General features: G+C 47.4%; 1 protein-coding gene across 1 annotated transcript in view; it reads left to right on the forward strand.

The window, feature by feature from the left end:
• Positions 1–4441: 4441 nt before the first annotated feature.
• Positions 4442–27325, forward strand: part of CABP1 (calcium binding protein 1) — a 60678-nt gene continuing 37794 nt past the window's right edge. Inside the window, exon 1 of the mRNA XM_020901568.2 lies at positions 4442–4480. Within this exon, the coding sequence (XP_020757227.2) occupies positions 4457–4480 (24 nt within the window). The 5' untranslated portion in view covers positions 4442–4456. The remainder of the gene's footprint in view (positions 4481–27325) is intronic.

A 27325-nucleotide genomic window follows, 5' to 3' on the forward strand; every position in this document is an offset into this window, starting at 1 on the left:
AGCCACTCAGGGAGGCGGAGCTAGAATGTAGGCGGAGCCCTGTGTCAGTCTCCCCCGAGCTCCGCCTCTTCTCTGCGGTGCGCAGGCGTCTTGCTCAGTACCGAGCTGATGCAGTTGGGAGCTAGGCTGCGCGATTGATGGATTTTTGTGCCTGTGATGGGTGGTTGTGCCCACTCATTAATTCTGTATGCGGCATTTGGAGCCTCCACGATGTTTACTTTCTAACATAGTCATGCGTGCATTTATATTTTCTCCCCAGGTCTTGAGGGCAAGATCTTGCACTCACAAGCCAAGGATTCACAGAGGGGAAATTGGGACTCATATTCAGATTACAGCTCGGTTCAATTTCCCCTTACAGTCAAATACTTTATTACTGTTTAGGCCTTTTAACAACCTTATGGAGTCAGGTGTATTGTCTCATTTTTTTGTGCAAAAACCGTCTGTGATCATTATATTTTCTGTTTATTCTGTGTGTATTTGTTTTTTAAACAGAAAAGCACAAAGAAGCAAATAAAAATAAGTTATAACCCCAGCACCAAGAGAAAATACTTTAACATGTAGTGGGTTTTTTCCCCTAGTTTTCCCCCTATGCCTGCAGTTCTCTATGTGACGTCCAGGAACCACTGAGTTTTCTGAGAGTCTTTCAGAGAGTCTCCAGTATCAAGTCACTTTCATAATACTACTAAGATGCTATTTGTTTCACTCTCTCAGAGTGGACAGTAAAGTTTTCCAGAGGCCACATGACATGTACTGACATTATTGTTCTGATGGTGAAAAGAATTGTGCATTGTGATTGAAACATTTCTCAGTTTTAATAAACATGGTAAATATTAACATGTTCCACAAAACAAAAGCTCTTTGGGATCCTCAATAATTTAATGAGTGAGAAAGTGTCCTGAGACAAAAAAAAAACTGAGATGAGAATTTCTGCTGTATGTTAAATTATATTTTTCCTTTTATTTTCTTTTTAAGAATAGAATCATACAGTTTAGTATTCTTTCCCTCGCTGCCCGAATATCCTTTAAAAAATAAGGGATCTTATCTTAGTGAGGCTTAACATACATAAAGGGCATATTAAGTGAATTTTTACATTTGTATAGACTTTTGCAACTATTGCCCAGATAAAGAGAAAGAACATTTCCAGTGCCCAAGAAGGTTCCTTTGCCCTCTTCTCAGCCAAAAACCTTCCCAGAAGTGACCTCTATTCTGATTTCTATCATGACTGATAAGCTTTGCCTGTTCTTGAACTCTGTGTATGTGAGTCGCTTAGTCGTGTCCGACTCTTTGTGACCCCATGGACTATAGCCTGCCAGGCTCCTCTGTCCACGGGATTCTCCAGGCAAGAATACTGGAGTGGGTTACCATGCCCTTCTCCGGGGGATCTTCCTGACCCAGGGATCAAACCCAAGTCTCTGGCATTGCAGGCAGATTCTTTACCACTTGAACTACAGTTTTCCCATGTCGTTGAACTTTATATAAATATAAATCTCCAACAGCGTGTTTGTGTGTGCCTGTGTTTCTCTCAACATGTTGTCTTTACATTCATTCTGTCATTTGACTATATTTTCATGTCAACTATTTACAATTTAGTGACTGAGCCACAACAACAACCATTCTTCAAGGCTTTTTTCAGCTGCCCCAGACGGCTTTGTTTAGATGTACCACTGCTAAACAGGTCTATATTTCCATGATGGACATTTAAATTTGTTCAAGAATTTCTTGTTATACCCAGTGCTTTGATGCTCAGCCTTTTATCTAGCTCTTTGTGGCCATCCTTGACTATTTATTTGTAGACCTGTCAGGGATCTGGCAGGCCCTGGGGAACCGTGAAGGGAGTCGGATTTCACAACCGATTGTTTGCAATATTTGGAATGAGTTCTCAATTTTTCCACCTCTAATTCTAAATCACCTTAAAGGAGGGACGCTGAGGAAGGAAGGGGAGGAGGGACAGCCGTGGCCCTGCCTAGGTCTCTTCTCCTCACCCAAGAACCACCTTATTATCTAAAAACGGTCCCCGCCCGCGTCCTCTTTTGGCCAGCAGGGGGCGGCAGATGCTCATAATGTGTGGAGAAAGTCTCTGCCTCTGCGCTTCCCGCCTCCCCTTCCACCCTTAAAATATCTCCCCTAACTCCAGCCTTCAACTCATTTAATCCCCAAATCGCACCATTTCATAGATACGGCTGGGGCTCTGACCTAAGTCACGTTCAATAAGGAGCAAGATCAGAATTCCAACTCCAGTCCATCCGACTTCAGGATCCCGGCTCTGGTCTACACCGCTGAAGTCTTCCTGTGAGCGGCTTCGCCGTCCACTTTGTCTATACATTGGAGAGACTATAGGTGTAAATTAGAATCTCTTCTCCGTTGTTTACCAGACACGTGCTGTCGGGGCGATTAATTCAAGGCTCCAGATCTCAGTTTCCTCATCTGTGCGATGGGATAATAATGGTTCCTCCCTCGTGCGTGGTGCATATGAGATTTAAACGAGATACCAAGGGCAAACACCTTGAGTGCACTGTAAACGTGATTTTGAGCGAATGATTTACTACCACCCGCAGGCACAGCCCCGGGGGAAGCGCACCAGGTCCGTCCTGGGCCTCCTGTCCTCGGATTCTGCCCGGCGCCCTGCGTCCCCGACCGACTAGGGTCCGGACACCCGCCGGCCGGGCTGCAGGGAGGAGAGGCGTTGGCGGCGAAGGCCGCTCCCAGCGGTAATTAGCCGGTGTCGACTCCCGCCTCGCCAGCCGCTAATTACACGTCTCCTAATGAGGCCGGCGGCTGTTTGCAATCACTCGGGTCCCCGCCGCGCGGCGCGGGAGGCCGCGGGGGAATCCGCCCGCGGGGGCGTGGATGGCGGCTGCAGCCTGGGACCGCGAGATCCGCTGGGCGGCGGCGGGGGTGCGCCCCGGCGGCGTCTGCCCCGCAATGTGCGCCTGGCTCAGTCAGTCTTTGGAATCATTATCATCCCACTTTACAGATGGGGAAGGGGGCTGAGGCTTGGAAAGACGAACTCAGGCGCAAAATTCACGCTGGAATTGTCTAACCCAGTGCCCTTAACACGGTACGGCCTGGATGGATGGGGTGCTTGCTGTTGTGACTCCTGGGAAGCATATGTCCCAGATCAGATCAAAGAGTCGGGGGTGGGGGTGGGGTGCGGACGTAGAGGGGGACTTTCTTTGAGCTCTTTCCCTCCTTCCCATTTGAAGGTTCTCACCATCAATTTGCCCTTTTGGATCAGACACAAAACCAAGTATCAGCTCCAGTAAGGCCTTTAAAGTTTATTTGGAAAAATAAATCATACAACCCATTTCACAGACTGGGAAACCTGGCGCATTTCCTAGGAGGTGGTTGGGGCTACTGCTAAAATGCTCCTATAGTGATGCATGTGGGTTCATGTGAGATTTAAATGATATACCATGGTCAAGCGCCTAGCGCCGTGAATTCCCTGGTGATCCAGTGGCCAGGACTTGCTGTTGTTACTGCTGATGGCCCAGGTTCAGTCCCTGGTCGGGAAACTAAGATCCCTGCAAGCCATGTGGGATGGCGGGGGGAGGGGGAGGGGGTGGAAAGCTCCCATAACATCAAGGTGGGCTTCCAGGATGGCTCAGCCTAAAGAATCTGCCTGCAGTGTAGGATCCCTGGGTGGGGAACATCCCCTGAAGGAGGAAAGGGCAACCCATTCCATTATTCTTGCCTGAAAAATCTCATGGACAGAGGAGCCTGGTGGGCTCCAGTCCATGGGATCACAAAGAGTCAGACACCACTGAGCACACAGTTCAGAGGTTCAACATGAGGGTAGGAAGCTACAACTGTGTTTCTTGTTCTCTTCTGGGATGGGATCCAGAGTAGCTGCTTTCCTTTTTTGTTTTTTTTTTAATCTTTATTTATTTTTGACTGCATCAGGTCTTAGTTGCGCTGCCCAGGCTTCTCTCTAGTTTTGTCCTGAGGGTTTAGTTGCCCCATGGCATGTAGGATCTTAGTTCCCTGACCAGGGATGGAACCTGCATCCCTTGAATCAGAAGCAGAATCTTAACCACTGGCCCACCCAGGAAGTCCCTAGCCGCCTCTATTCTTCATCCTTATGTTCTGAGCTACTACTTATTAGGCTCTCACTATGAGCCAGACACTGTCCTGAGCACTTTGTGGGCTTGACTTCCTTTAGTCCACCCCATGAACATAGGCCCCATTATTCTCTGAAGCTCAGGGAGGAAAGTGACTTGCCTGAGGTCACACTGTAATTTTGTATTTGAGCAGGCAGTGGCGGCCCTTGCCGGGAGCCATGGCTGTGCCACCCATTAGCAGGCAGTGGTTATCGCGAGACCACTAACTTGGGCCAGTTAGAACAGTGGTTAGAAGTCCCATCAGCCACTGGGCAGCGCCACAGCGGGCCCCTCTCCCAAGCGAGCAACTGTCACCGAGTGACCCTTCGTGGGCTATTCAGCCAACAGTCGTCGGAGTGATGGTCCATCAGGAGGAGAGTGAGGTAAGAGACCGATCACCACCTGCCCTCCGGGGCCCTCCAGCCATGTGGCCTCGGGCCAGCGAACAGGGGACCCAGGGAACAGGCTGTGTCCTGCAGGGCTCCAGAGCCCTCACCATGGCCGCCCATGGCTGGGCCCAGGCCTTGAGGCAACGGGGAACCTCTCTCCCTTCCCCGCCTCTACGCTTTGACCTACTGACCTACTGGCGGTGGCTGGCTGTGTGGGTTGCCGTCTGCGGGACCTGGCCCCCGCCATTTGGGTGGCCTGAGGAGCCTGAGGGCTGGGTGGGTTGATGCTTCTGAACTGTGATGTTGGAGAAGACTCTTGAGAGTCCCTTGGACTGTAAGGAGATCCAACCAATCCATCCTAAAGGATATCAACCCTGAATATGCATTGGAAGGATTGATGCTGAAACTGAAACTCCAATACTTTGTCCACCTGATGCGAAGAACTGACTCATTTGAAAAGACCCTGATGCTGGGAAAGACTGAAGGCGGCAGGAGAAGGGGAGGACAGAGGATGAGATGGTTGGATGGCACCACCGACTCAATGGACTTGAGTTTGAGTAAATTGTTGGAGTTGGTGATGGACAGGGAGGCCTGGTGTGCTGCAGTCCATGGGTTCGCAAAGAGCTGGACACGACTGGGGGACTGAACTGAACTGAACTGAACTGAGGAGCCTGAGGGCTGGCTGGGTCCGGGTGCCTGGGTCCCTCAGCGATGACAGCTGGGTAGGGCCTGGGGACCTGGCCCTAAGGGTGCCACCCGCTGAGGCCTGCCTCCTCAGCTGGGCCTGAGCACTGGAAGGAGGACCCAGACTGGGTTCTGGACGAAGGCTTTGGGGCAAGGTGACAGCTCCTGCAGGGACACCCTTCTCTTAACCAGGGCCTGGACCTTGGAGGGTGACAGGTGTGCCTTTGGGGACCTTCCCCTTTCTCATCAGAACAGAGAATGACATTTGTTTGGTAGAGATTTATAGGAATGTTGTTACCTGATTGAGACCTGACCTCAGGAGCAAAGAATCTGACACCAAGACGTTTGCAAAGCACCATGCCCCTCCCTCACCTTTCCTGGAAAAGGGCTTTGCTGAGAGCTTTCTGGGAGTTTGGGTTTTAAAGGCATGAGCCACTGGTCTCCTTTAGGACCCTGAACCAAACCTTTCTCTGTTTCAAACTCTGACGTTTTGGTATCATTTGGCCTCACTGTGTGTTGGGCATATGGACTTGTGTTTCTGTAACAATTTCAGCAGAGACCTTTTGTCTTACCCCTCAAACCTGTGCTCTTGACCTCTTACTCTCTACCCCTTCTGGGATGTCTGGGACCTAGAAGGATGTTCAAAGGAGGTATATGCAGCTGGGGTGCCATTCTGAAGTATCTTTGGCATCCAGGGGGTCCTGACTGGAGCCTGCATGCTGCCACAGTGGTTGGTGGCAAAGAAAAATGGTTCTGCATCAGCATCTTGTTAAGCAGCCCCTGCTCATTAGGGGCTCCTGCTCCTCTAATCCAATCAACCAGTTCCCTATAAAACCTTCATGGGGACAATCTGGATGAAATTAAACCTTCCATCTGCTTGGCCAGGGGCCTGGGGGCTGCATACTCTGGGTTGCTGGGGCAGGCACAGCTCTCCCTGAGCCTCAGAGACAGAACATCGTGCTTCTCCCTCATCCTCCCTGCCTGTGGACCTCCTTCCCTTTGCCCTGCCTGCCATGAGGATTCACTTATCCCCAAATTAATTGAAATTACAAGGGCACTACTGTTTGACCCAGCTATTTCTCCACTAGCAATGTATCCCATTGAGATTCTTGGGCTTGTACCCAATGACAAGTAGACCAGGGTGCGTCTTGTATCATTGTTTGTGATAGTAAAAGGCTACCTTAGTGTCCACCAGAAAGGATCCACTGTATGTGTACATTTATTGGACAACCACATGCCAGAGAATTTGCTAAGTGCTTCACGTCAGTTCAGTTCAGTTGCTCAGTCATGTCCAACCCGTTGTGACCCCATGGACTGCAGCACGCCAGGCTTCCCTGTCCATCACTAACTCCTGGAGTTTGCTCAAACTCATGTCCTTTGAGTTGGTGACGCCATCCAACCATCTCATCCTCTGTCATCCCCTTCTCCCTCTGCCTTTAGTCTTTTCCAGCATTGGGGTCTTTTCCAAGGAGTCAGTTCTTCGCATCAAATGGCCAAAGTATTGGAGCTTCAGCTTCAGCATCAGTCCTTCAAATGAATATTCAGGACTGATTTCCTTTAGGATTGACTGGTTTAATCTCCTTGCCTTTCAAGGGACTCTCAAGTCTTCTAAAAAAATAAATAAATAAAAATTAAAAATAAAAAAACATAAAAAATAAAAAATAAATTAAAAAATTAAAAAAAAAAAACATTAAAAAAAGAGTCTTCTCTAACACCACAGTTCAAAAGCATCAATTCTTCGGCACTCAGCCTTCTTTATGAAGGTCCAACTCTCACATCCATACATGACTACTGGAAAAACCATGGCTTTGACTACACGGACCCTTGTTGGCAAAGTAATGTCTCTGCTTTTTAATATGCTGCCTAGGTTGGTCATAGCTTGGTCATATGCTTCACATAGATTGACTCATTTAATCCTCACAGCTCCCCTGTAAGGCAGGGACTTGGTTGTTTTTTTTCTTTTTTTTTTTTCATTTGATTTATTTATTTCTGGCTGTGCCGGGTCTTCGTTGCTACTTTTCTCTAGTTGTGGTGCATGGGCTTCTCATGGTGATGTCTTCTCTTACTGAGGAGCACGGGCTCCAGGGTGAGGGCTTCAGCAGTTGTGGCACGTGGGCGCAGTAATTACGGCTCCCCAGGCCCTAGGGCTCTAGAGCACAGTCTCAAGAGTTGTGCACAGGCTTAGTGGCTCCGTGGCATGTGGGAGTCTTCCCGGATCAGGGACTGAACCTGTGTCTCCTGCACTGGCAGGCAGATTCTTTACCACTGAACCACCAGGGAAGCCCGGGACTTAGTTTTATTAACCCTTTATGACAGATGAGGACACTGAGGCTCGGGGAGAACTAGGAACTTGCTGAAGCTTCAGATAGCTGGTAAGGAAGTTGGCTAAAGATGGCAGAGTAGAAGGACATGTGCTCGTTGTCTCCTGCGAGAACACATAGCTAGCTGGTAAGCAGCAGGGCCAGGCTTTGACCCAGGCAGTTCTTGTCCTTAACCACTGTCCTAGTCAGCTTCTCTGTCTTTATGTGCTTGAAAAATTTCCAGAAGGTGACACAAAAGCTTTAACAGTGGTTACCTCTGGGGAGTAGAATTATAGGTGCAAAATAGAAGGGGAACGTGTCCCTTTTTACTGTGGCCCGCTTTGGACCATATTATTTTACCATGAGCATATGTTAGTTTCATAATTTAGAGCAGTTATTGAGCCCCAGTTGCCACGATATGTTGTTAATAATCCTTTCCTCAACTCTGGTCGTGGGTTCTGTCATGATCATTGTTTTGCAGGTGAGGAAGCTGAGCTCACTGAGGTGGTTTTGCTCAGTGACATGTCTGGGAATGGCAAAGGACTGATCATCAAGCCAGTGCTCATTCCCCTAATTTTTATTAGCCTCTTGGCGAAGAGGGAAGAGAAGGTCCAGAGGGCAGAAAAGTAGTAAAAAACAGACCCCAGAGCCTATGGAGTTCAAGTCCTGACTTAGCCACTCACCCACTGTGTGCCCTTGGGCAAGTCACTTCTCCTCTCTGAACCTCAGTTTCCTCTCTGTGAGAATTAAATGACTTAGCTCCATGTTAGGGCTTCCCTGGGGCTCAGCCAGTAAAGAATCTGCCTGCAATGAAGGAGACCCAGGTTTAATCCCTGAGTCAGGAAGATCCCCTGGAGAAGGGAATGGCAACCTACTCCAGTATTCTTGCCTGGAGAATCTTATGGACAGAGGAGCCTGGCAGGCTATACAGTCCATGGGGTCACAAAGAGTCTTTCACACGCACATACTTCCTTGTCAAGTACTTAGAGCCTATCTAATTGTAGACACTCAAGAAATGTTGAATATTTTTACATATTGTCCTGAATGCTGTCTTCCTCAGTTTCAAGCTCAGAGCAGTCCTGTCTCCCAGCTGGTGGGTTCAGCTATGGCTGTCCCAGCCCCCTCCCTGAAGGGAGAGGCCCACCCCCGCTGCGCCCCAGCTTCCCGCAGAAGTCTTTCAGGATTGGTTCTCCTGGGTTATCCCATCGTGGTGTGGTGTGATCAGAATTGATCACATCGCCAGAGTTGGAAAAAGGGGCAGAGCTGCAGGGCTGGTGTGGCCCAGATCCAGGGTGAGGCTGAGACGGGCGGCCTCCCAGTTCGGGATGTTCCCAGCGCCTTCCCACCGCTCATGCTTGGAGGGAGAAGGGTCTCAAAATAGCTGTTGCTTCCCCAGCACGGCGCTAGGCCAGGGACAGGAATAGACATCTGGGGGTGGCCGCCTCAGCTTCCCTCAGGAGCCCTAGGGGACCGGGAATAGGCAGAGGCCAGACTCCCCCCAGGGTGGGGAGGTGGATAGTGCAGCTGTCAATATGCAGTGCCCGCCCCCTCCCCATGACAGTCCAGCCCCTGCAAAGTGTCGCCCCAGCTGGGGTGGGGGTCAAACAGGTCATCAGCACTGGCTAGATACTGGCCATGGCCTGGACTCTTAGACCAATAGGACGTGCCCTTCAACACTGACTCCTGCAGTCCTCTCTTGACAAGTAGGGAAATTGAGGCCGGGAGAGAAGTTCACGTGCTTGAGATCACAATGCTGGTTAGAAACCAAAGCTGACAGAAGAGGCAGACCCCGGGGCTTTGAGTGGCTTTATGGCATGGTGATTAAAAGGTTAAAGGACTCAGACTATCTGGGTTCAGATCCAGCCTCCACTACTTATGACCTGTATACATTCTCTTGAACCTCAATTCCATTGCCTGTAAAATGGGCATGATAAAATTTCCCACATTTTTTAGTGGTTGTAGAGGATTGACTGAATTCATACTTGTGGCTATTATGATTGTTAGTGTTTTTTTCATCAGATTCCTCACTTGTTCATCCCTAGGGCATTGGCTGAATACCTGCCCTGTGCCAGGCACCGTTCTAGGCCTAGATCACTGTAGCTCACAGTGTGGCGAGAGGAGATTGGTTGATATTTCAGGGACCCTGCCAGGTGCCAGCTACTATACAAAGTATTTTTTACCTACAGCACCTCATTTATTCCTCATGGCAACAGAAGAGGAGCCATTGTCATGCCCTACTTTATGCACGAAGGGAGTGAGGCTCAGAGAGGTGAAGTCACCTCCCCAGGGTCACATTGCCAGGAGGTTGCAGAGCTAGGATTTGAAATGTGGACTGCCTGCCTGCAGAGCTCATGTAAGCCAATGCGTGATGCTGTCTTTTTACTGGGGAGGTGGACAAAGTCATTCAGTAGGTACAGTCCAGAGATGGGTACGAGGTGTTTTTTGGTTTTGGCCACACCTCACGGCCATGCAGGATCTTAGTTCCCTGATCAGGGATTGAACCTGCATCTCTTGAAGTAGAAGCAAGACATCTTTAGCCCCTGGACCACCAGGACCACCTGGGTAGGAAGTGTTGGGTGCATGGAGGAGGGCTGCACTCTGCCAGACTTTAAGTTTATCACCCCTGCCCCCAGCAGCCTCTCCCTGACTTCTTTCTTCTCCAGGCCCCTCCTAGTTATCAGGGCCTTTTCACTTAAAATAGCAATTTATTATAAAACAGCAAGCTATTATTTTTCATGATTCTATGACAGTACAGTTCTTTGTGTGGCTGGGGGGCACTGGGATAGCTGGAAGTTTCTGAAGTGGCCTCCTCACTCACATAAGCCTGGTAGTCGGTGCTGGGGGGCCTCAATTCATCTCCATGTGGCTTGGGCTTCTTACAGCATAGCAGCTGGCTTCTAAGAAGCAAAAGTTGCCATGCTCCTTAAGGCCTGGCTCCAGAATCCCAGAACATCACTTCTGCTGCATCATAATGGTCAGTCCTAAGACCAGCCTCATTCAAGGGGTGAGGAAGTAAGCACTCTCATTATTATTGCACAATTTAGTGCAATTAGTGCAATTTAGTGGCATTTAGTGCATTCACAATGTTGTGTAACCAGCACTTCTCCCTAATTTTAACTTCCATCATCTCATAAGAACATCCTATACCCATTATGCCATTGCTCTCCATTCCCCCTCTTTCCAGCCCCTGGCAATCACTAGTCTGTTTTCTGTCTCTATGGATTTGCCCATTCTACATATTTCATATAAAAGAAATCATAAAATGTGACCTTTTCTGTCTGATTTCTTTAGCCCAATGTTTTTGAAGTTCCTCTATGTGCAGCAAGTATCAGTGCTTCATTCTTTTTCATGGCTTAATTGTATTCCACTGTATGGACATACTAAAATTTGCTAATCCATTCATCTGATGGACATTTGGGTTGTTTCCATCTTTTGGTGATTGTGAATTGTGAATATACAAATGATCATTTGTGTATAAATTTTTGTCTGAATACCTGTTTTCAGTTCTTTACCTGGAGCTGGGTCATATGGTAATTCCATGCTTAACTTTTTGAGGCCCCAACAAACTTTTTTTCACAGCCCCTGTACCATTGTATATGCCCATCAGCAATGGGAATTACTATTTCTCCAGATACTTGCTAACACTTTTTTTTTAATTAAAGCAATCCTAGTGGGTGTGAGGTGATAATGTCATTGTGGTTTTGATTTGTATTTACTTAATTACCAGTGATCTTGAACATCTCTTCATGTGCTTTTTGACCAGTTGTTTATCTTCTTTGGAGAAATGTACTTGGTTCATTTTTTAGTTGGGTCGTTTGTCTTTTCTGTTGCTGAGTTTAAGAGTTCTTTGCATATTCTGAATACTAGACCTTTATCTGATTTATGAATATTTCTCCCATCCTAGAGGTAACCTCACTTTCTTTGTCCTTTGGTGCACAAAAGTTTTTACTTTTCATGAAGTCCCATTTATTTTCTATTTTCTTTCTCATGCTTTGGGTGTCAAATCTAAGAATTCATTGCCAAATCCAAGGTCATGAAGATTCACCCCTATATATTCTTCTAATTGTTTTATAGTTTTAGTTATTTAGGTCATTGATCCATTTTGTGTTAATTTTGAGGCACAGAGACGTTAAGTAACTTACCCAATGCCACCTAGCTAATAAGCAGCAGAGCTGAGACTCGAACCCAGGCCGTCAGGCTTCATTGTGCTGACTGGTGAGGAGAGCATTAAATAGGGCAATTTGTTCAGGGAAGAATACTCTAAAAGATGTGACGGTTGAGTGGAAACACATAGACATCAGTCCTGGGAAGTCCAGGAGGCTGTGTATATGGAGTGAAGTAGGGGTCTAGCTTCATTCTTTGGCATGTGGTCAAGCTCTATCCCTCGACGAGTAGTCAGCATGCCCTTGCCGGAAGGGGAGGTATAGTTAGGAGCCACCTTTGGAGACAATGCAACCCAGCAGGTCTTGGTGATGAGTTGGCCGTGAAGGCTTGGGGAGGGAAGAGGGAGGAGAAGGCAGGCAGGATGACCTCCATATTTCTGGACTGAGTTACTGTCATTGGGTAGATGGGGAAGCCTGAGGGAAGAGCAACATAGAGGCGAAGGAAGGAACTCAGGCCTGGACATGTCGAGCTTGAGCCCCCTGAGTCATCCAGGCACCAAATGGTGAAGGAAGCATAGAAGGATGCTGAGGTTCTCATTCATTTGATGAATTGCCATGGGGCACCTAATACTAACAACAGGTAACATTTACGTGGTGCCAACCATGGGCCAGGCACACAGCACTTTTTTTTTTTTTTAACATTTACTGTGTGCTCATTGCCTGGTACTTTACAAATATTATCTAAAATTCTTACAAAATTCAGAGTGATGGATATTCCTAGCTCCATTTTTCATGTGAGAAAACTGAAGCTCAGTTTGGCTGCTTAACTTGTCCAAAGTTGCATAGCAAGTTAGCAGCAGAGCCAGAATTTAATTGCAGACCTTCTGTCTTTAAGATCTGAGCTTTCTCACTTTTCAAAAAATTGAGCTGTAGGCCTTCCCTGTGTTAATCCTTCAGTTGTGTCCAACTCTTTGTGACCCCTTAGACTGTAGCCCGCTAGGCTCCTCTGTCCATGGAATTCTCCAGGCAAGAATACTGGAGTGGGTTGCCATTTCCTTCTCCAGGGGATCTTCCCAACCCAGGGATCAAACCCTGGTATCCTGAATTGCAGGCAGATTCTTTACCATCTGAACCACCAGCGAAGCACTCCGGGTGGTCCAGTGGTTGAGCATCCACCTGCCAGTGCAGGGGACTCAGGTTCAATCCCTGTTCTGGAAAGATCCCACATATCACGTGACAACTAAACCTGTGCACCACAACTCCTGAGCCTGAGCGCTGAAACTACTGAAGCCCAAGTGCCCTAGAGGCTGTGCTCCACAACAAGAGAGTAGCCCTCACTTGCTGCAACAAGAGAAAGCCTGCATACATCAATGAAGACCCGGTACAACCAAAAATTAATAAATAAATAAAATTTTAAAAAATTGAGCTATAACATACATACAGTGAACTGAACAAATCTTGAGTTTGTTCACTAAATTTTGTATATGCCACCTCCCAGGTACAGACATAGAACACTTCCAGCCCCCTAGAAGTTTCCCTCTCAGGAATATTTAATTCCTACAGTAACACTAGGAGGTAGGTATTATTATTGTCCCCATTCTTCAGATGAGGAAATTGAGGCTCAGAGAGGTAAAACCACATGCCCATGACCACCCCCCCCCCCCACAGGAGGTGGGGTGGTGGAATCTGGATTCGAACTCAGACCTATAGGACTAGGAGCTTAAAGTCTTTTCTACCTCCCCTCCACCCTGAGATTTCTCCCGAAGGGCAAAGTCCAGACTCTCAGGCCCTCTGAGGCCACACTGAGGACCACTTCACCCCTCGCAAGGCTGGGACTGGACTCAGACCTGGTGAGGGGTTGGTTCTTGAGGACAGGAGCTGGCCTCTGCTGAAGGATGGGAGGCCCTCATTTGTGGCTTTGTGGGGCCAAGGAGGAGGCGGATTTAGGATGAGGAGAGAGGAATGCAATGAGCTCTTCCTCGTACCCTACCTATCCCTATCAGTCACAGAGGATGAACAGTGGTCAGGAGTCCAGCTGGGGCCCTTGCCCAGCAATAGGCTCCCGGGGGAAAAGTTTAGCTCTGTCTGGAACTGATTGGCCTGAAGTGAGGGGAGGAGGGGGCTCTGGACCATTTCCTCAGCATCCCTGGAGCAGCTGGGAGGACCCCAGGAATGTCCTCGGCACCTCTTCCCACCTCCATGTGTCTGCCCTGCACCCCCCACCCTGACCTCTTCTCCTGTCCCTCTGCTTCAGCTAAAACTGACCTGCTTGCTTTCTTTCCAACCTGTCAAGCTCCTTCCCACCTCAGGGCCTTTGTACTCAATGTTCCCTCCATCTGGATCCTTCTGCCTCCTGGACTTCCTAGGGCTGGTGTCTCATCATGCATCTCCACTCAAATGTCACGTCATCAGAGTGATAGTTCCTGCACAAGTTGCCCTACTTAATGCCCTTCCCACCAGCCAGCACAAAGGAGCCAGATGGCCTGGGTTTGAATCTCAGCTCTGCTGCTTATTAGCTGGGTCGCACTGGGCAAGTTACTTAACCTTTCTGTGCCAGTTTCCTCAGCTATAAATGGGGCTGATGATAATAGTGCCTAGCTCATAGAGTTGTAGTAAGGAGGATGCTTTCTATAAACGCGCTGCCCGTGTTAGATGCTGTATAAAAATGTGCTGTTATTCACAGAGCACTCATCCCATTCTGAAATTATCCCTATTACTGATTTACTTGTTACTCCGGTTAGAATGTGAGCTCCGGACTTCCCTGGTGGTCCAGTAGTTGGGAGTCTACCTGCCAATGCAGGAGACACGGGTTTGATCCCTGGTCGGGAAGATTCCACATGCCGCAGGGCAACTGGGCCTGTGCACCACAACTACTGAGCCCTTGCGCCCTAGAGCCCACACTCTGCAACAAGAGGAGCCACTGCAATGAGAAGCCCACACACCTCGCCTAGAGAGTAGCCTTGCTCTCCGCAACCAGAGAAAGCCGGCGTGCAGCAACGTGAAGATCCAGCGCAGCCAAAAATAAATTAATTAAGTAAAATTTTAAAAAACTGTAAGCAAAAGAATGTGAGCCCTGCATATTGAATCCATCTATGTTGGTTCACTGCTCTGCGCCCAATAAGGGCCTGGCCCACAGTAATGCATGTGGGTTGAATAAGCTGAATGGACAAATAAGCCAGGCTGCTAGATGATTCTGCCTGCAGCTCCCTGAACATGCCATGCTCCCTCTCATTTCTTGACCTTTCTGTTTGCTGTTCCCTCTGCCTGGAGACATCCGCCAGAGGAAGGGAGGGAAGCAATGAAGAAAGACTGCTTTGCACCGTCCAGGTCTCTCTCTTACCCCCTCCTCCACCTCCTTCTGCATGAGGCACCCAAAAGAGAGCAGGGAGTGAGAATCGAGACTCTCTGGAACTAGAATCACCTGTTACTACCCTCTTGTTCTGGAAATGGGGAAACTGGCCAGAGAGGAGAAAGGACTGGGCCAGGGTCTCACAGCCAGTTGAGGGTAACATTCTCACCATTGGATGCCTCGGTATGTCACCTGGAGGTCCCTTCCAGTGTCCGTGCCAGTCCCACCTCCCTGCATGGGGCTGGAGACAGGTGGCGAGTGAGGGGCTTTGGCTACTGCCCTCTGCCCCTGGGAGGAGGGGCCAGGGCAGCTGGGCCTAATGAAGGGACACATTTCTGACTCTTCTACTTCGTAACCTTGTGGCCTTGGACTCTCTGAGCCTCAGTTTACACCCCTGGAAGATGAGGAGATGGAAACCCACCCTCTGGGGTTGCTGGGAAGATTTGCATTAAAAGTGCTCATGCATCGAGTACTTATTCGCAACTACTCCATGGGGCAGGGATGAATTTTATGCCCAGCTTCCGGATAAGGAAACTGAGGCTCAGAATGGAGGCAAAATGACTTGCCCAAGATCCCAGAGCCAGCAAGAAAGAGCACAGGGATTTGAATCCAGCAGGCTGACTACAGAGCTCCCGTTCTCAGCTGGGCACTCCATCCAAGGCACATGGTAGGCACCCAACAGAGGGTAGCTACAGGTAGGTACCCCCTGATTGAGCTCTTAGGACAACCTCGTTTGAGGTTGGCACCATCTTCGAGGACAAGAGCACTGCAAACCACATCTTTCCTTCATTTTCCTCCCCTCCAATCCCCCTTTGGAAGGCTCTTGCAACCTCTCTCTGATGGGATTTTCAGATAATCCCCACCTTGATTAGTTCCAGAGTCTCCCGGCAGAGGCACAAGTTATTTTGGGGACTTGATGGCTCCCTCTGGCTGCCTCTGACCTCCCCTCACCGCCCCCCACCACAGTTGCAAACACCTCTGTCAGTTCGTTTAGGGTTCATTAGCTGCCTCCCCACGGCTCACTTTCTGCCCCTGCGGCTCAGACTCTAGCCCAACACCTGCTCTCTGCTCCCCTCTCCCTCCCCACAGCCACTTCTGCCTCCCCACGATTTGGTAGGGGTGGTGAACTCAACTCTCTCCTAATCCTTGGCCCCCCAAGACGTTGCCTCAGAGCAGTGACCCTCCTTCCAATTTCAGGATTTTTCCAGCCAAACCTCATGCACCATTTGGATGCAAATATTTTCTTCTTGTTCCTTTTTGAATTGAGTCCCCAGTGTCATTCAGCCTGCTGTGGGAATAGGTCAGAAATTTCCAAGGCTAAATTTTATGGTATGTATATTTTACCACAATTAAAAAAAAATCCCCAAAGGGACACAGGATGGGGGGAGGGGGTTGCCCATGTTATGTCACAGAGCGTGGGGTCGACGTCACAGGGCCATGGTATAAGTTCTGCTGTCACTGTCTGTTCTCTCTGCTCCTGGCTCTCCTTTCCAGCTCTGAGCTCTGCCAGGGCCGCCTGCAGGCCTTGCTTGCTTTTCAAAAATAACTCCGGAGTCTCTTCCCAAGGTGGGGGTGCTGCTTCCTTGGTGTCCCAGGCTGTGAGTTAATCCTTTCAAGGCAAGACTTCCTGAAGCCAACTCAAGTTGGGCCAGTCGGGGGGAAGGTCTTCTGTGGTCTGTCTGAAGTCGTTCAGATGCCAACATCCAGGTCTAGCACCTGTTACCTTCAAGGAAGCAGGGTCCTCCCTGGTGCCCACAAGGTCATTCATTCATTCATTCCACAAGCATCATTAGTGCCCGCTGCCTGCAGAACTCACCTCTGCGTGGCCTCTATTCTTCCCTCTTTGTTTTTGCTTCTCTTTGAATTCCCACTTCCTTCTCTAAGGTAGGGGATCTTTTTTTTTTTTTTAAGTAGGGGATCTTAATTAGGGTGGCCAGTCAGTCCCACAAGGAAACAGATGGTGTGCTCAAAATTGGGCAACTTGAGAAAGACTGAATAAAGGACAGCTTAGGTGTGAGCAGAGGGTAGGGAAATTGCTGGCACCTTGCTAGGAGCAGGCTGGGCCCAGGGAGCAGTTCCCCTTCCCAGAAGGAGTTGTGTGCAGAAGGCCACCTTTCAGAGAAGCTGTGACCTTTCGTTGCGGGAGCAGCCAGCCTGAGGTGCCCTGTGGTTGAGAGGGGGCTGGGGGTGCAGAGGAATAAGCATGCTGACTTCCTTTTCCCTTCCCATCTCCACCTCCTCCTGAGGGCTCCCCATTGGCCAAACCTGATTGGAAGCCAAAGGACATGGGAGATTGCTGAGTCTGAAGTAGTCGGTCTCCCTGAGCACAAAGCAAGGTGGGGGAAAGTGGAGCATGCTCCTGGATGGATGGACGGGCAGAGGATTATCAATTTGATCAACTATCCAGTAGTAAACAGTAGGAGTCATAGTAGGTCTCATGACGCATGCTCAATAAATGTCCGCTACTATTATTAGTGCTCATATTTAGTTATTTACTGTTGCGTAACAAGTTACCCCAGAGGACTCCCTGGTGGCCCAATGGTTAGGACTCTGCGATCTCCACTGCTGAGGCCCTGGGTTCAATCCCTGATCAGGGATCTAAGATCCTACAAGCTGTACAGTGTGGCCAAAAAACAAAGCAAAACAAAACAAAACACCCTGAACTGCTGTCTGATAAATCATACATGTGAATTTTTGCCCCAAACAAACAAACCTCCAAGTTACTGAAAAACTTGGTGGCTTCAAACAAATACATATTACCTCACACAGTTCCTGTGGGTCAGCTGGGAGCGGCTTCGCTGCACGGTCCTGACTCCGTCTCTCCTGAGGTTACAGCCAAGCTGTCGGCCACGCATCTCAAGCAGTTCACTCCTGAGGCTGGCGACGTGGTGCTGGCTGTTGGCAAGAGGCTTCGAGTTCTTTGCCATCCAGATTTCTCCACAGGGCTGCTTGAGAGTCCTCATGGTGTGGTGGGTGGCTTTCTTCTCTCAGAAAGAATGAGCCGAGAGCAGAATCCTCAAGATGTTTTCTGACCTTGTCTGGAAATCCACAGACTGTCATTTCAACAATATCCTGTAGGTTTTACAGGTCAGCCTATTCAGTATGGACAGAGGTGGGGTGCCAGGGAGGGGCACGGGGGGAGGAATGCCAGGAGGCAGGAATCATTGGAAGCCTTCTTGGAGGTTGGCCACCACAGTTCCCAATACGTCCACTCATTTAAGCCCTTCCAAATCCCTGATGCGAAGAGCCGACTCATTGGAAAAGACCCTAATGCTGGGAAAGATAGAAGGCAGGAAGAGAAGGGGGCGACAGAGGATGGATGGCATCACCAACTCGACAGTTAAGAGTTTGAGCAAGCTCCAGGAGATGGTGAAGGACAGGGAAGTGTATAGTCCATGGGGTTGCAAAGGTTGGACACGACTGAGCGACTGAACAAGAAAAGCACAGGTCCTAGGAGGTTATCTAAAGAAAACGAAACAGAAACCTCTGAGTATTATTATTATTGTCACTTTTCTGTTGAAGAAACAGAGGCACAGAAAAGTGAAATAACTTGTCCAGAATTATACAGCTAAGTGGCAAAGCCAGGAATTGAACATGAAGTATTTTTTCAGTCAGTTTTATTCAGTTCAGTTCAGTCACTCAGTCGTGTCTGACTCTTTGTGACCCCGTGAACTGTAGCACGCCAGGCTTCCCTGTCTATCACCAACTCCCGAAGCTTGCTCAAACTCATGTCCATCAAGCTGGTGATGCCATCCAACCATTTCATCCTCTGTCGTCCCCTTCTCCTTCTGCCTTCAATCTTTCCCAACATCAGGGTCTTTTCCAATGAGTCAGTTCTTCGAATCAGGTGGCCAAAGTATTGGAGTTTCAGCTTCAGCATCAGGCCTTCCAATGATTATTGGGCTACAGTAAAAACACTCCAATATAGATATAACCATTTTTGTTCCCCCGAATTTTCTCTCTCGCCCTTTGCAGTTAATCTTCCTGGGCCCTGCTCCAGGCAATCTCTGATCGGCTTTCTGTGACTATAGATTTTTGCTTTGTCCGTTTTAGTACTTCATATAATGAAACCATACAGTATGTCCTTTTTGTAACCTGCTTCTTTTTTGTTTATTTTTATTTTTGGCTGCACTGGGTCTTTGTTGCTGCACGCGGGCTTTCTCTGGTTGCAGCAAGCCGCGGGGCCACTACTCTTCATCGTGATGGGCAGGCTTCTCCTTGCAGTGCTTTCTCTTGCTGAAGAGCACAGGCTCTCTAGGGCGCGCAGGCTTAGTTGCTCTGCGGCACGTGAAATCTTCCCAACCTAGGGATGGAACCCGTGTCCCCCACACTGGCAGGTGGATTCTTAACCACTGGACAACAAGGGAAGTCCAACTCGCTTCTTTTGTTGAACTAAAATGTTTATGAGATCCATCTATCTTGTCACATGTATTGGTAATTCTTTTTTAAACTGCTGAGTAGTATTCCACTGCCTAGAAATAATGTAAATCTTTTATCCAATTCTCCTGTTCAATGGCATTTGGGCTGTTTCCAGTGTGGGGCTATTATGAATAAAGATGCTATGAACTTCATGTAAATGTCTTTGTATGGACATATGTTTTTTGTTTATTTCAGGTAAATAGGTAGGAGTAGAATAGCCAAACCATATGGTAAGTTTATATTTAATGTCATAAGAAGCTGCCGAACTTTTCCAACATAATTCTACCATCTTATACTCCCACCAGAAGTATATGTGAGTTCCAGTTACTCCATATTCTCACCAACATTTTGTATCATCAGTCATATTAATTTTAGCCCTTCCATCTGTGTGTAGTGGTACCTTATCGTGGTTTAAGTTTGTACTTCCCTGTCAACCACTGAGCATCTTTTCACATGCATATTGGCCATTTGTTTGTCTTCTTTCAGAAAGTATTTGTTTAATTCTTTTGCCTATGTTTTACTGGGTTATTTGTCTTCTCATTATTTAGTTGTGAGATTTCTTTATATATTCTGGATAGAGAAGTACTTTGTGAGAGACACACATAATGAATATTTTTGCTTAGTCTGTGGCTTACAGTTTCATTTTTTAATAGTCTTTTTTTGAAGAACAGAAGTTTCAAATTCTGATAAGGTTCTGTTTATCAATCAATTACTTTTATTGTTTACTCTTTTTTGTGTCCTAAGCAATTTTTGCCTATCCCTAGGTCACAAGTTTTTTCTTATGTTTTCTCCTAAAAGTTTTTATGTATGGTATGACGCAGGGGTCATAGCTCTTTTTTTCCTTCTGTGTTGATATATTTCACTACTAGCTTCCTTTTTCCACTGAATCATCATGGCGTTTCAGTAAAATAATCAATTGATTGTATGTATGTGGATTTACTTTTGGACTTTATCCTGTTTTGTTGATCTATATGTGTATTCCTATGTTAATACTACATTGTCTTGATTACTACAGATTCATAGTAATTCTCAAAATCAAGTAGCATTAAGTGCTGCAAATTCATTCCTGTTTTTAAAAATTGTTTTGGCTACTCTTTATTTTCATATGTATTTTATAATCTACTTGATAATTTCTACAAAAAAAAAACTCTGCTGGAATTTTGATCATGATTGTATTGAATCTATAGATCAAAATGGAGAGAATGACATTTTACACATGAACGTGGTATATCTCTCCATTTATTTAGCTCTTTAATTTCTCTCAGGAAGGTTTTGTAGTTTTCAGACTGCAGATCTTACATGTTATGTTAAATGTATCCCTAAATATTCTATATTTTTTCATGCTATTGGAAATGATTTTATATATTTAACTTCTCAATTGTTTGTTATTAGTATAGTCTGCCCTCCTGTATCCACATGTTCTGCAGCTGCAGATAGGGAGAGCTGGCTGTACTATCCCATTTTTGTATAAGGGACTTGAGCATCTGTGGAATTCAGTATCCATGGGCAGGTGATTCCCAGAACCAGTCCCCCATGGATACCAAGGGATGACTATATAGAGAATTACATTTTTATATAGTCACCTATATCCTTTGATCTTGTTAAATAAAATGATTAATTCTAGTTTTGTTTTGTAAATTATTTAGGGTTTTCTACACACATCATCATGTCATCTGCAAATAAAGATCATTTAACTTTGCCCTTTTCCCCTTTTTTCCTTGTCTTATTGTCTTGGCTAGGGCCTCCCAGTGTTGCATGAAGTGGTGAGAGCAGATATTCTTGCCTTGTTCCCAATCAGGGAGGAAAAATGAAAGTGAAAGTTGCTCAGTGGTGTCCAACTCTTTGTGACCCCATGGACTATACGGTCCATGGAATTCTCCAGGCCAGAATACTGGAGTGGGTAGCCTTTCCCTTCTCCAGGGGATCTTTCCAACCCAGGGATCGAACCCAGGTTTCCCACATTGCAGGCATATTCTTTACCCGCTGAGCCATAAGGGAAGCCCTCAGGGAGGAAAGTGTGTAGATTTTCAGCATTATATACATGAGGTATTTTGCAACAGGTTAAGGAAGTTCTCTTCTGACACTGCTCAAGTTTGTTTGTTTGTGAATAATGACTAGGCATTAACTTTTATCAAATGTTTTTTCATATCAATACCATGTAGTCAACCCCTGTGTGTGTGTGTGTGTGTGTGTGTGTGTGTGTAAACTGAGATGAACATAAGATTAACACACAATTAATCTTTTATTTATTTATTTTTTGGCTGCACCACACAGCATGCCAGATCTTCGTTCCCCAGCCAGGGATCAAACCTGAGGCCCCTTCAGTGGAAGCATGGAGTCCTAACCACTGAACTGCCAGGGAAGTCCCATACAATTAATAATTTTAAAGCAAACAATTCAGTGGCATTGCATGACCACCATCTCTCTCCAGTCTATAAAGACAAAATATCTTTAGTCACTACAAAAGGAAACCCTGCACCCAGTAAGTGGTTATTATGCCCCATTCCCTCTCCCCAAGGATGTGGTAACCATCAATTTGCATTCTGTCTCTATGGGTTGGTCTATTCTGGAACTTCATATACATGGAATATTCGACCTTTCGTGTCTGGCTTCTTTCACTTAGTATATTTCTGAGGTCTATCCACATGTAGTATGGTCAGTACTTCATTTTCATGGCTGAATAATATTCCATCATATGGACACACCACAATTTTTTTTAATTGAAGCATAGTTGATTTATAATGCTGTATTAATTGCTTCTGTATAGCAAAGGGATTGAGTTACATATACATTCTTTTTTATATTCCTTCCACTATGGTTTATCATAGGATATTGAATATAGTTTCCTGGGCTCTATAGTAGGGTCATATTGTTTATCCATTCTATATATAAAAGCTTACATCTGCTAACCCCAGCTTCCCACTCCAGCCCTCCCCCAGTACCTTCCCCCTTGGCAAATACCAGTCTGTTCTCTATGTCCATGATTCTGTTCCTGTTTCATAGACAGTTTCATTTGTGTCATATTTAGATTCCACATATATGTGATATCATATGATATTTATCTTTTTCTTTCCAACTAACTTCGCTTAGTATGATAATCTCTGAGTCCATCCTTGTGGCTGCAGATGGTATTATTTTGTCCTTTTTATGGCTGAGTAGTATTCCACTATATATATGCACTATACCTTCTTTACTTATTCACCTGACAATGGACATTCAAGTTGTTTCTATGTCTTGGCTATTGTGAATAGTGTTTCTGTAAACCTAGGGTTGTGTGTCTACCTAGATTGATTCCTTTTTAAAAATTTTATTTATTATTTATTTGGCTGCATTGAGTCTCAGTTGCAGCAATTGGGATCTTTGTTGGATCATGAGGGATCTTTCATTGTGATGCATACACTCTCTAGTTATGGTGCACAATGCTTTGTTGCTTTGTGGCATGTTGGGTCTTAGATCTCTGACCAGGGATTAAACCCATGCCCCTGCATTGCAGGGTGGATGCTTAAGCACTGGACCATCAGGGAAGCTCCTCCCGGGTAGATCCTTAACCACTATTCTATGCTATCTCTCAATGTGCCAGGTGGTGTCTTTAGCTCTACGGATATCAGTTCAGCTCAGTTCAGTCGCTTAGTCGTGTCCGACTCTTTGCGACCCCATGAACCGCAGCACGCCAGGCCTCCCTGTCCATCACCAACTCCCAGAATCCACCCAAACCCATGTCCATCAAGTTGATGATGCCATCCAACCATCTCATCCTCTCATCCCCTTCTCCTCCTGCCCTCAATCTTTCCCAGCATCAGGGTCTTTTCCAATGAGTCAGCTCTTCGCATCAGGTGGCCAAAGTGCTGGAGTTTCAGCTTCAACATCAGTCCTTCCAATAAACACCCAGGACTGATCTCCTTTAGGATGGACTGGTTAGATCTCCTTGCAGTTCAAGGGACTCTCAAGAGTCTTCTCCAACACCACAGTTCGAAAGCATCAATTCCTCGGTGCTCAGCTTTCTTTATAGTCCAACTCTCACATCCATACATGACCACTGGAAAAGCCATAGAGCCTTGACTAGACAGACCTTTGTTGGCAAAGTAATGTCTCTGCTTTTTAACATGCTGTCTAGGTTGGTCATAACTTTCCTTCCACGGAGTAAGCGTCTTTTAATTTCATGGCTGCAATCACCATCTGCAGTGATTTTGGAGCCCAGAAAAATAAAGTCAGCCACTGTTTCCACTGTTTCCCCATCTATCTGCCATGAAGTGATGGGACCGGATGCCATGATCTTAGTTTTCTGAATGTTGAGCTGTAAGCCAACTTTTTCACTCTCCTCTTTCACTTTCATCAAGAGGCTCTTTAGTTCTTCTTCACATATAGTGGGAAACAAAGCTAGCTTTGCCCAAAGGGAGCTTAAGAATGTTTTGGAACTAAAAAAAAAAAAAGAATCTTCTGGAACTTAGTCCTCTCTGTGGCAACTATGTGTGTCCATCTTTGATCACACTGGAGGCCCCAAGTGTTCTTGCACATTTGTCTCCATAACCCCAGTGTCTAACCCAGTGCTGTCACCTGAAAAGACAAGTTTTAATCTGAGAAGGCTTCATGGAGGAAGCAGCTTTTGTGGGGAGTCTTAAAGTTTGAGGAGTTGAGAGATCTCCTTCAGCCCACAGTGACTGATAATGACAGCCACTATTTGTGTGCAGGGCATGGTAACAGGCACATCAACCTCCTGGGGGGCAGCCAGCTCCTGAGGGGCAGAGGAGAGACGGGATGTGAACCCAGACCCCCACTGTGTAATAATTGCCTTACACAGTCTTTCCAAGCCTGGTTCCAGATTAAGGCTGGGGTCTTTCTTCTCCATATTCCGTCCCCTTGTCTTTTCTTCTGGGGATACCTGGATGGGACTAGAGAGTGACAGGATGATGGGCAAAGCCTGGACTTGGATCACCCCAAGTCCTGGAAAGAGCTCAGCTCCTACCCTTCCGGGTCCTTCGGACTTGGTGGAGACCTGGGCTCCCGGGGGACGGCACTGTCTGTCCCTCCCGTGGCTCTTTCCTCTCCTACCCCTGTCCCCCTCCTCCTTCCTTAGCCCCTCTAGCTCATCGGGCTGTGCCGGAATCTGTGGGGAAAGGAGCAGGATTTCAGCTAAATATAAACCAGGCTGTTCCAGTTTCCAAATAGAACAAAGGAGCAGGGTGTTAAGTTGATTTTTATAAATAAAGAGAGAGGGAGTGAGAGAATATTTTTTCGAGATGTTTAATAAAATCGCCTTGTGAGAGGCAGGAAAATCACTGGGCTGCGGTGGGAGGGTTTTTTTTGGGGGGTGGGGTTGAGAAAGAAACGGGGAATGCTTCCTCCTTCCTGCTGTGACACTTGCCGACTCCCGGTCCTTTTCCCGGGACCAGGGAGAGACAGTGGGGCAGAGGTGGGTAAGACGCAGGGGAAGGACACGAGGGTCCCTAGGAGGAGGAGGAGGAGGGCGAGGAACACTCGTCATCGTGATAGTGACTGCGTATTGAGCGCCCACTGTATGCCAGGCCCTGTGCTAGATCTATGCATCATCTCCCCAAATGCAGACAAGCGTGAGGAGTTGGGATACTCGTCACTGGGAGCTCTGCGAACTAGCACCTGCCTACCTCTCTGACCTCACCTCTCTCTCTCCCCACCCTGGCTCACTCTAGTCCCACCACACAAACTCCATACAGCAAGCTTATTCCCTTGGAGGTCTTCCTGCCTCCTCTTTCCTTGCCTCCAGGTCTCTCAGTCAGCCAGGTCTCTAGGTCTTCTCATCATTTGGGTCTCAGAATAAATGTCGCTTCCTGTCTGACCACATTGCTAAATATGCATTAGCTAAGTGACTGAGGCTCAGAGAGGTGAAGTGACTTGCCCAAGGTCACACAGCTAGGAAGTGACAAAGACAGGAGGGAGCTCAGATTTACCTCACTGCCAAATGTGTGCCCTTTCTATTGGTTTATAAGGCTCCTAGCATGGTGGGGATGGAAGAACGGGGACTTAAGGAGATTTTTCTGGAACTTGGAGGTTTTGGAGGAGGACCAGATAAAACCCTGGAGGATCAAAGTTGGGGCGTGGTGTCAGGGAAGTCGGAATGTCACCATCACCCTCATCCTTAATGTGTGTAACATATAAAAATTATTAAGCAGACAATGTTTTGGCAGCCACTAGGCAGAGAGACTTTTATTCAGTATCACCCAAAGGAGAGCTAGTCCAGGCTTTGGGGGTGTGGCTCAGAGGGGGCTTCTCATCTCGGGAGGTGGGAGGGATGGTCAGAGGAAGCAGAGATATCTTGCACCCCTCCCACCTGCCCCTCTTCTTTCCCTTGACCCCTCCGCTTCTGCTCACTGGAACATCACGTGTCGGGTGGGCTAGAAGAAAATGTCTGCACCTGTCCCCAGAGTCAGAGGGGGCTGGTTAAGCCTTTCTGCTGACGTCAGATGCTGCCTCACCAGGTCCCGTGGGGCTTGGACAAGTCATCCAGCTCTCTCCGAGTCTGTTTCTTCCTGTGTGACATGGAGATGGCGAAATTTGCTTGGTTATGAAGATGAGAGATATGGCATTATATGTCAGGAACCCATACTACAAACACCTGGTAGATGTTCTGTAGACTAGATGAAAGCTGTCATTTTCTAATTTATTATTACCCCTCTCCAGATTAGAATCTAACTGAGCACAGTGACAGTCACTCCGTTAATTGATGGCCATTATATGCCAGGCTCTGGGCTAAGCACTCTATGTGGAGTATCTTGTTGAATTCCCCATATCAGTTCCATGAAGTAGGTGCAGTTATTATCATCATAATATCACAGTAGTATTAGTACCATAGTACTATTACTGTTATTCTTCCTCATTATTGAATGAGGAATATGGGGCTCCCAGAGTGAAGTAACTTGCTAAAGGTCACACAGCCAGGAAGTAGCTGAGTTAGGCCTGAAATCCAAGTAAGCCCAAGTGTAGATCTTGAGCTTTTAAATATTATACAATCCTGCCTCCCAGAACTAGTGAACCAGTGGGCCTTCTGGTGCTCCAGGGGGTTGAGCCTGGGGTCAGGGGAGAGTGACAGGGTCAGAGAAGTCATGGTAAAAAGCAGAGTCCAGGGGACTTCCCTCGTGGTCCAGTGGCTAAGGCTCCATGCTCCCAATGCAGGGGGCCTGGAGTTCGATCCCTGGTCGGGGAAGTAGATCCCACATGCTGCAACTAAGACCCAACACAGTCAAAGAAATAAATAAAAACAAACAAACAACAAAAAAAAGCAGAGGCCAGGCCTTAATTAGGAGGTCAGTGGGGGAGCCCGGGATGGAATGGTGGGATTTAGGAGTGACGCTGCAGTTTGGGGGGCTGTGGCTCTGAGCCTCTGACTCATTCAGACTGAGCAGCTTGACTCCCAGCCGCAGGAGATACTATTTATAACCTGCAGGTTCTAGCAGCCTCCGGATCACGGAGCCCTGCAGCTACCTGGGGCCCTTGGCCCTGGCCTGCAGAGAGGGAAGGCAAGTGGTCGGGGAAGGCCATGGCCGGGCCTCCTTTCTCCTTGGTCTGGACTCTCCAGTCAGTACAAAATACACCCTCAAGTGCCCTGTGGTTCACTCTGGGTGTGTCTGTCTTGTCATCAGCAGAGTGCCTGGTGCCTAAGAAGCTTGAATGAATGAATGAATGAATGAGCGATCATCGCTTCAGCCTTTTTACTTGGGTCAGACGATGTCATTTCTCTGCCCCGGACTCTCCAGTGGTTTTCCATCTCATCTGGAGTAAACGCCACAGTCCTTACCAGCAGCCTACAAAGCTCCTACCTGACGGGACTCCTTTACTTCTGGGAGCGCGAGTGGAGCGTCCCTGCTTTGGTCTCTCTCTGCTTCCTCCTCCTGGGACTCTCTTCCCTAGATCCTGGCCTGTCCTCCTCCCTCAGCTCCTTCAGGTCTGTGCTTCAATGCCAGCTTCTTAGTGATGCTTTCCTTGACCCTTCGACTTAAAACTGCACCTACAC

Source organism: Odocoileus virginianus, chromosome 12 (genome assembly GCF_023699985.2).
Source record: "Odocoileus virginianus isolate 20LAN1187 ecotype Illinois chromosome 12, Ovbor_1.2, whole genome shotgun sequence".
Classification (NCBI taxonomy): domain Eukaryota; kingdom Metazoa; phylum Chordata; class Mammalia; order Artiodactyla; family Cervidae; genus Odocoileus; species Odocoileus virginianus.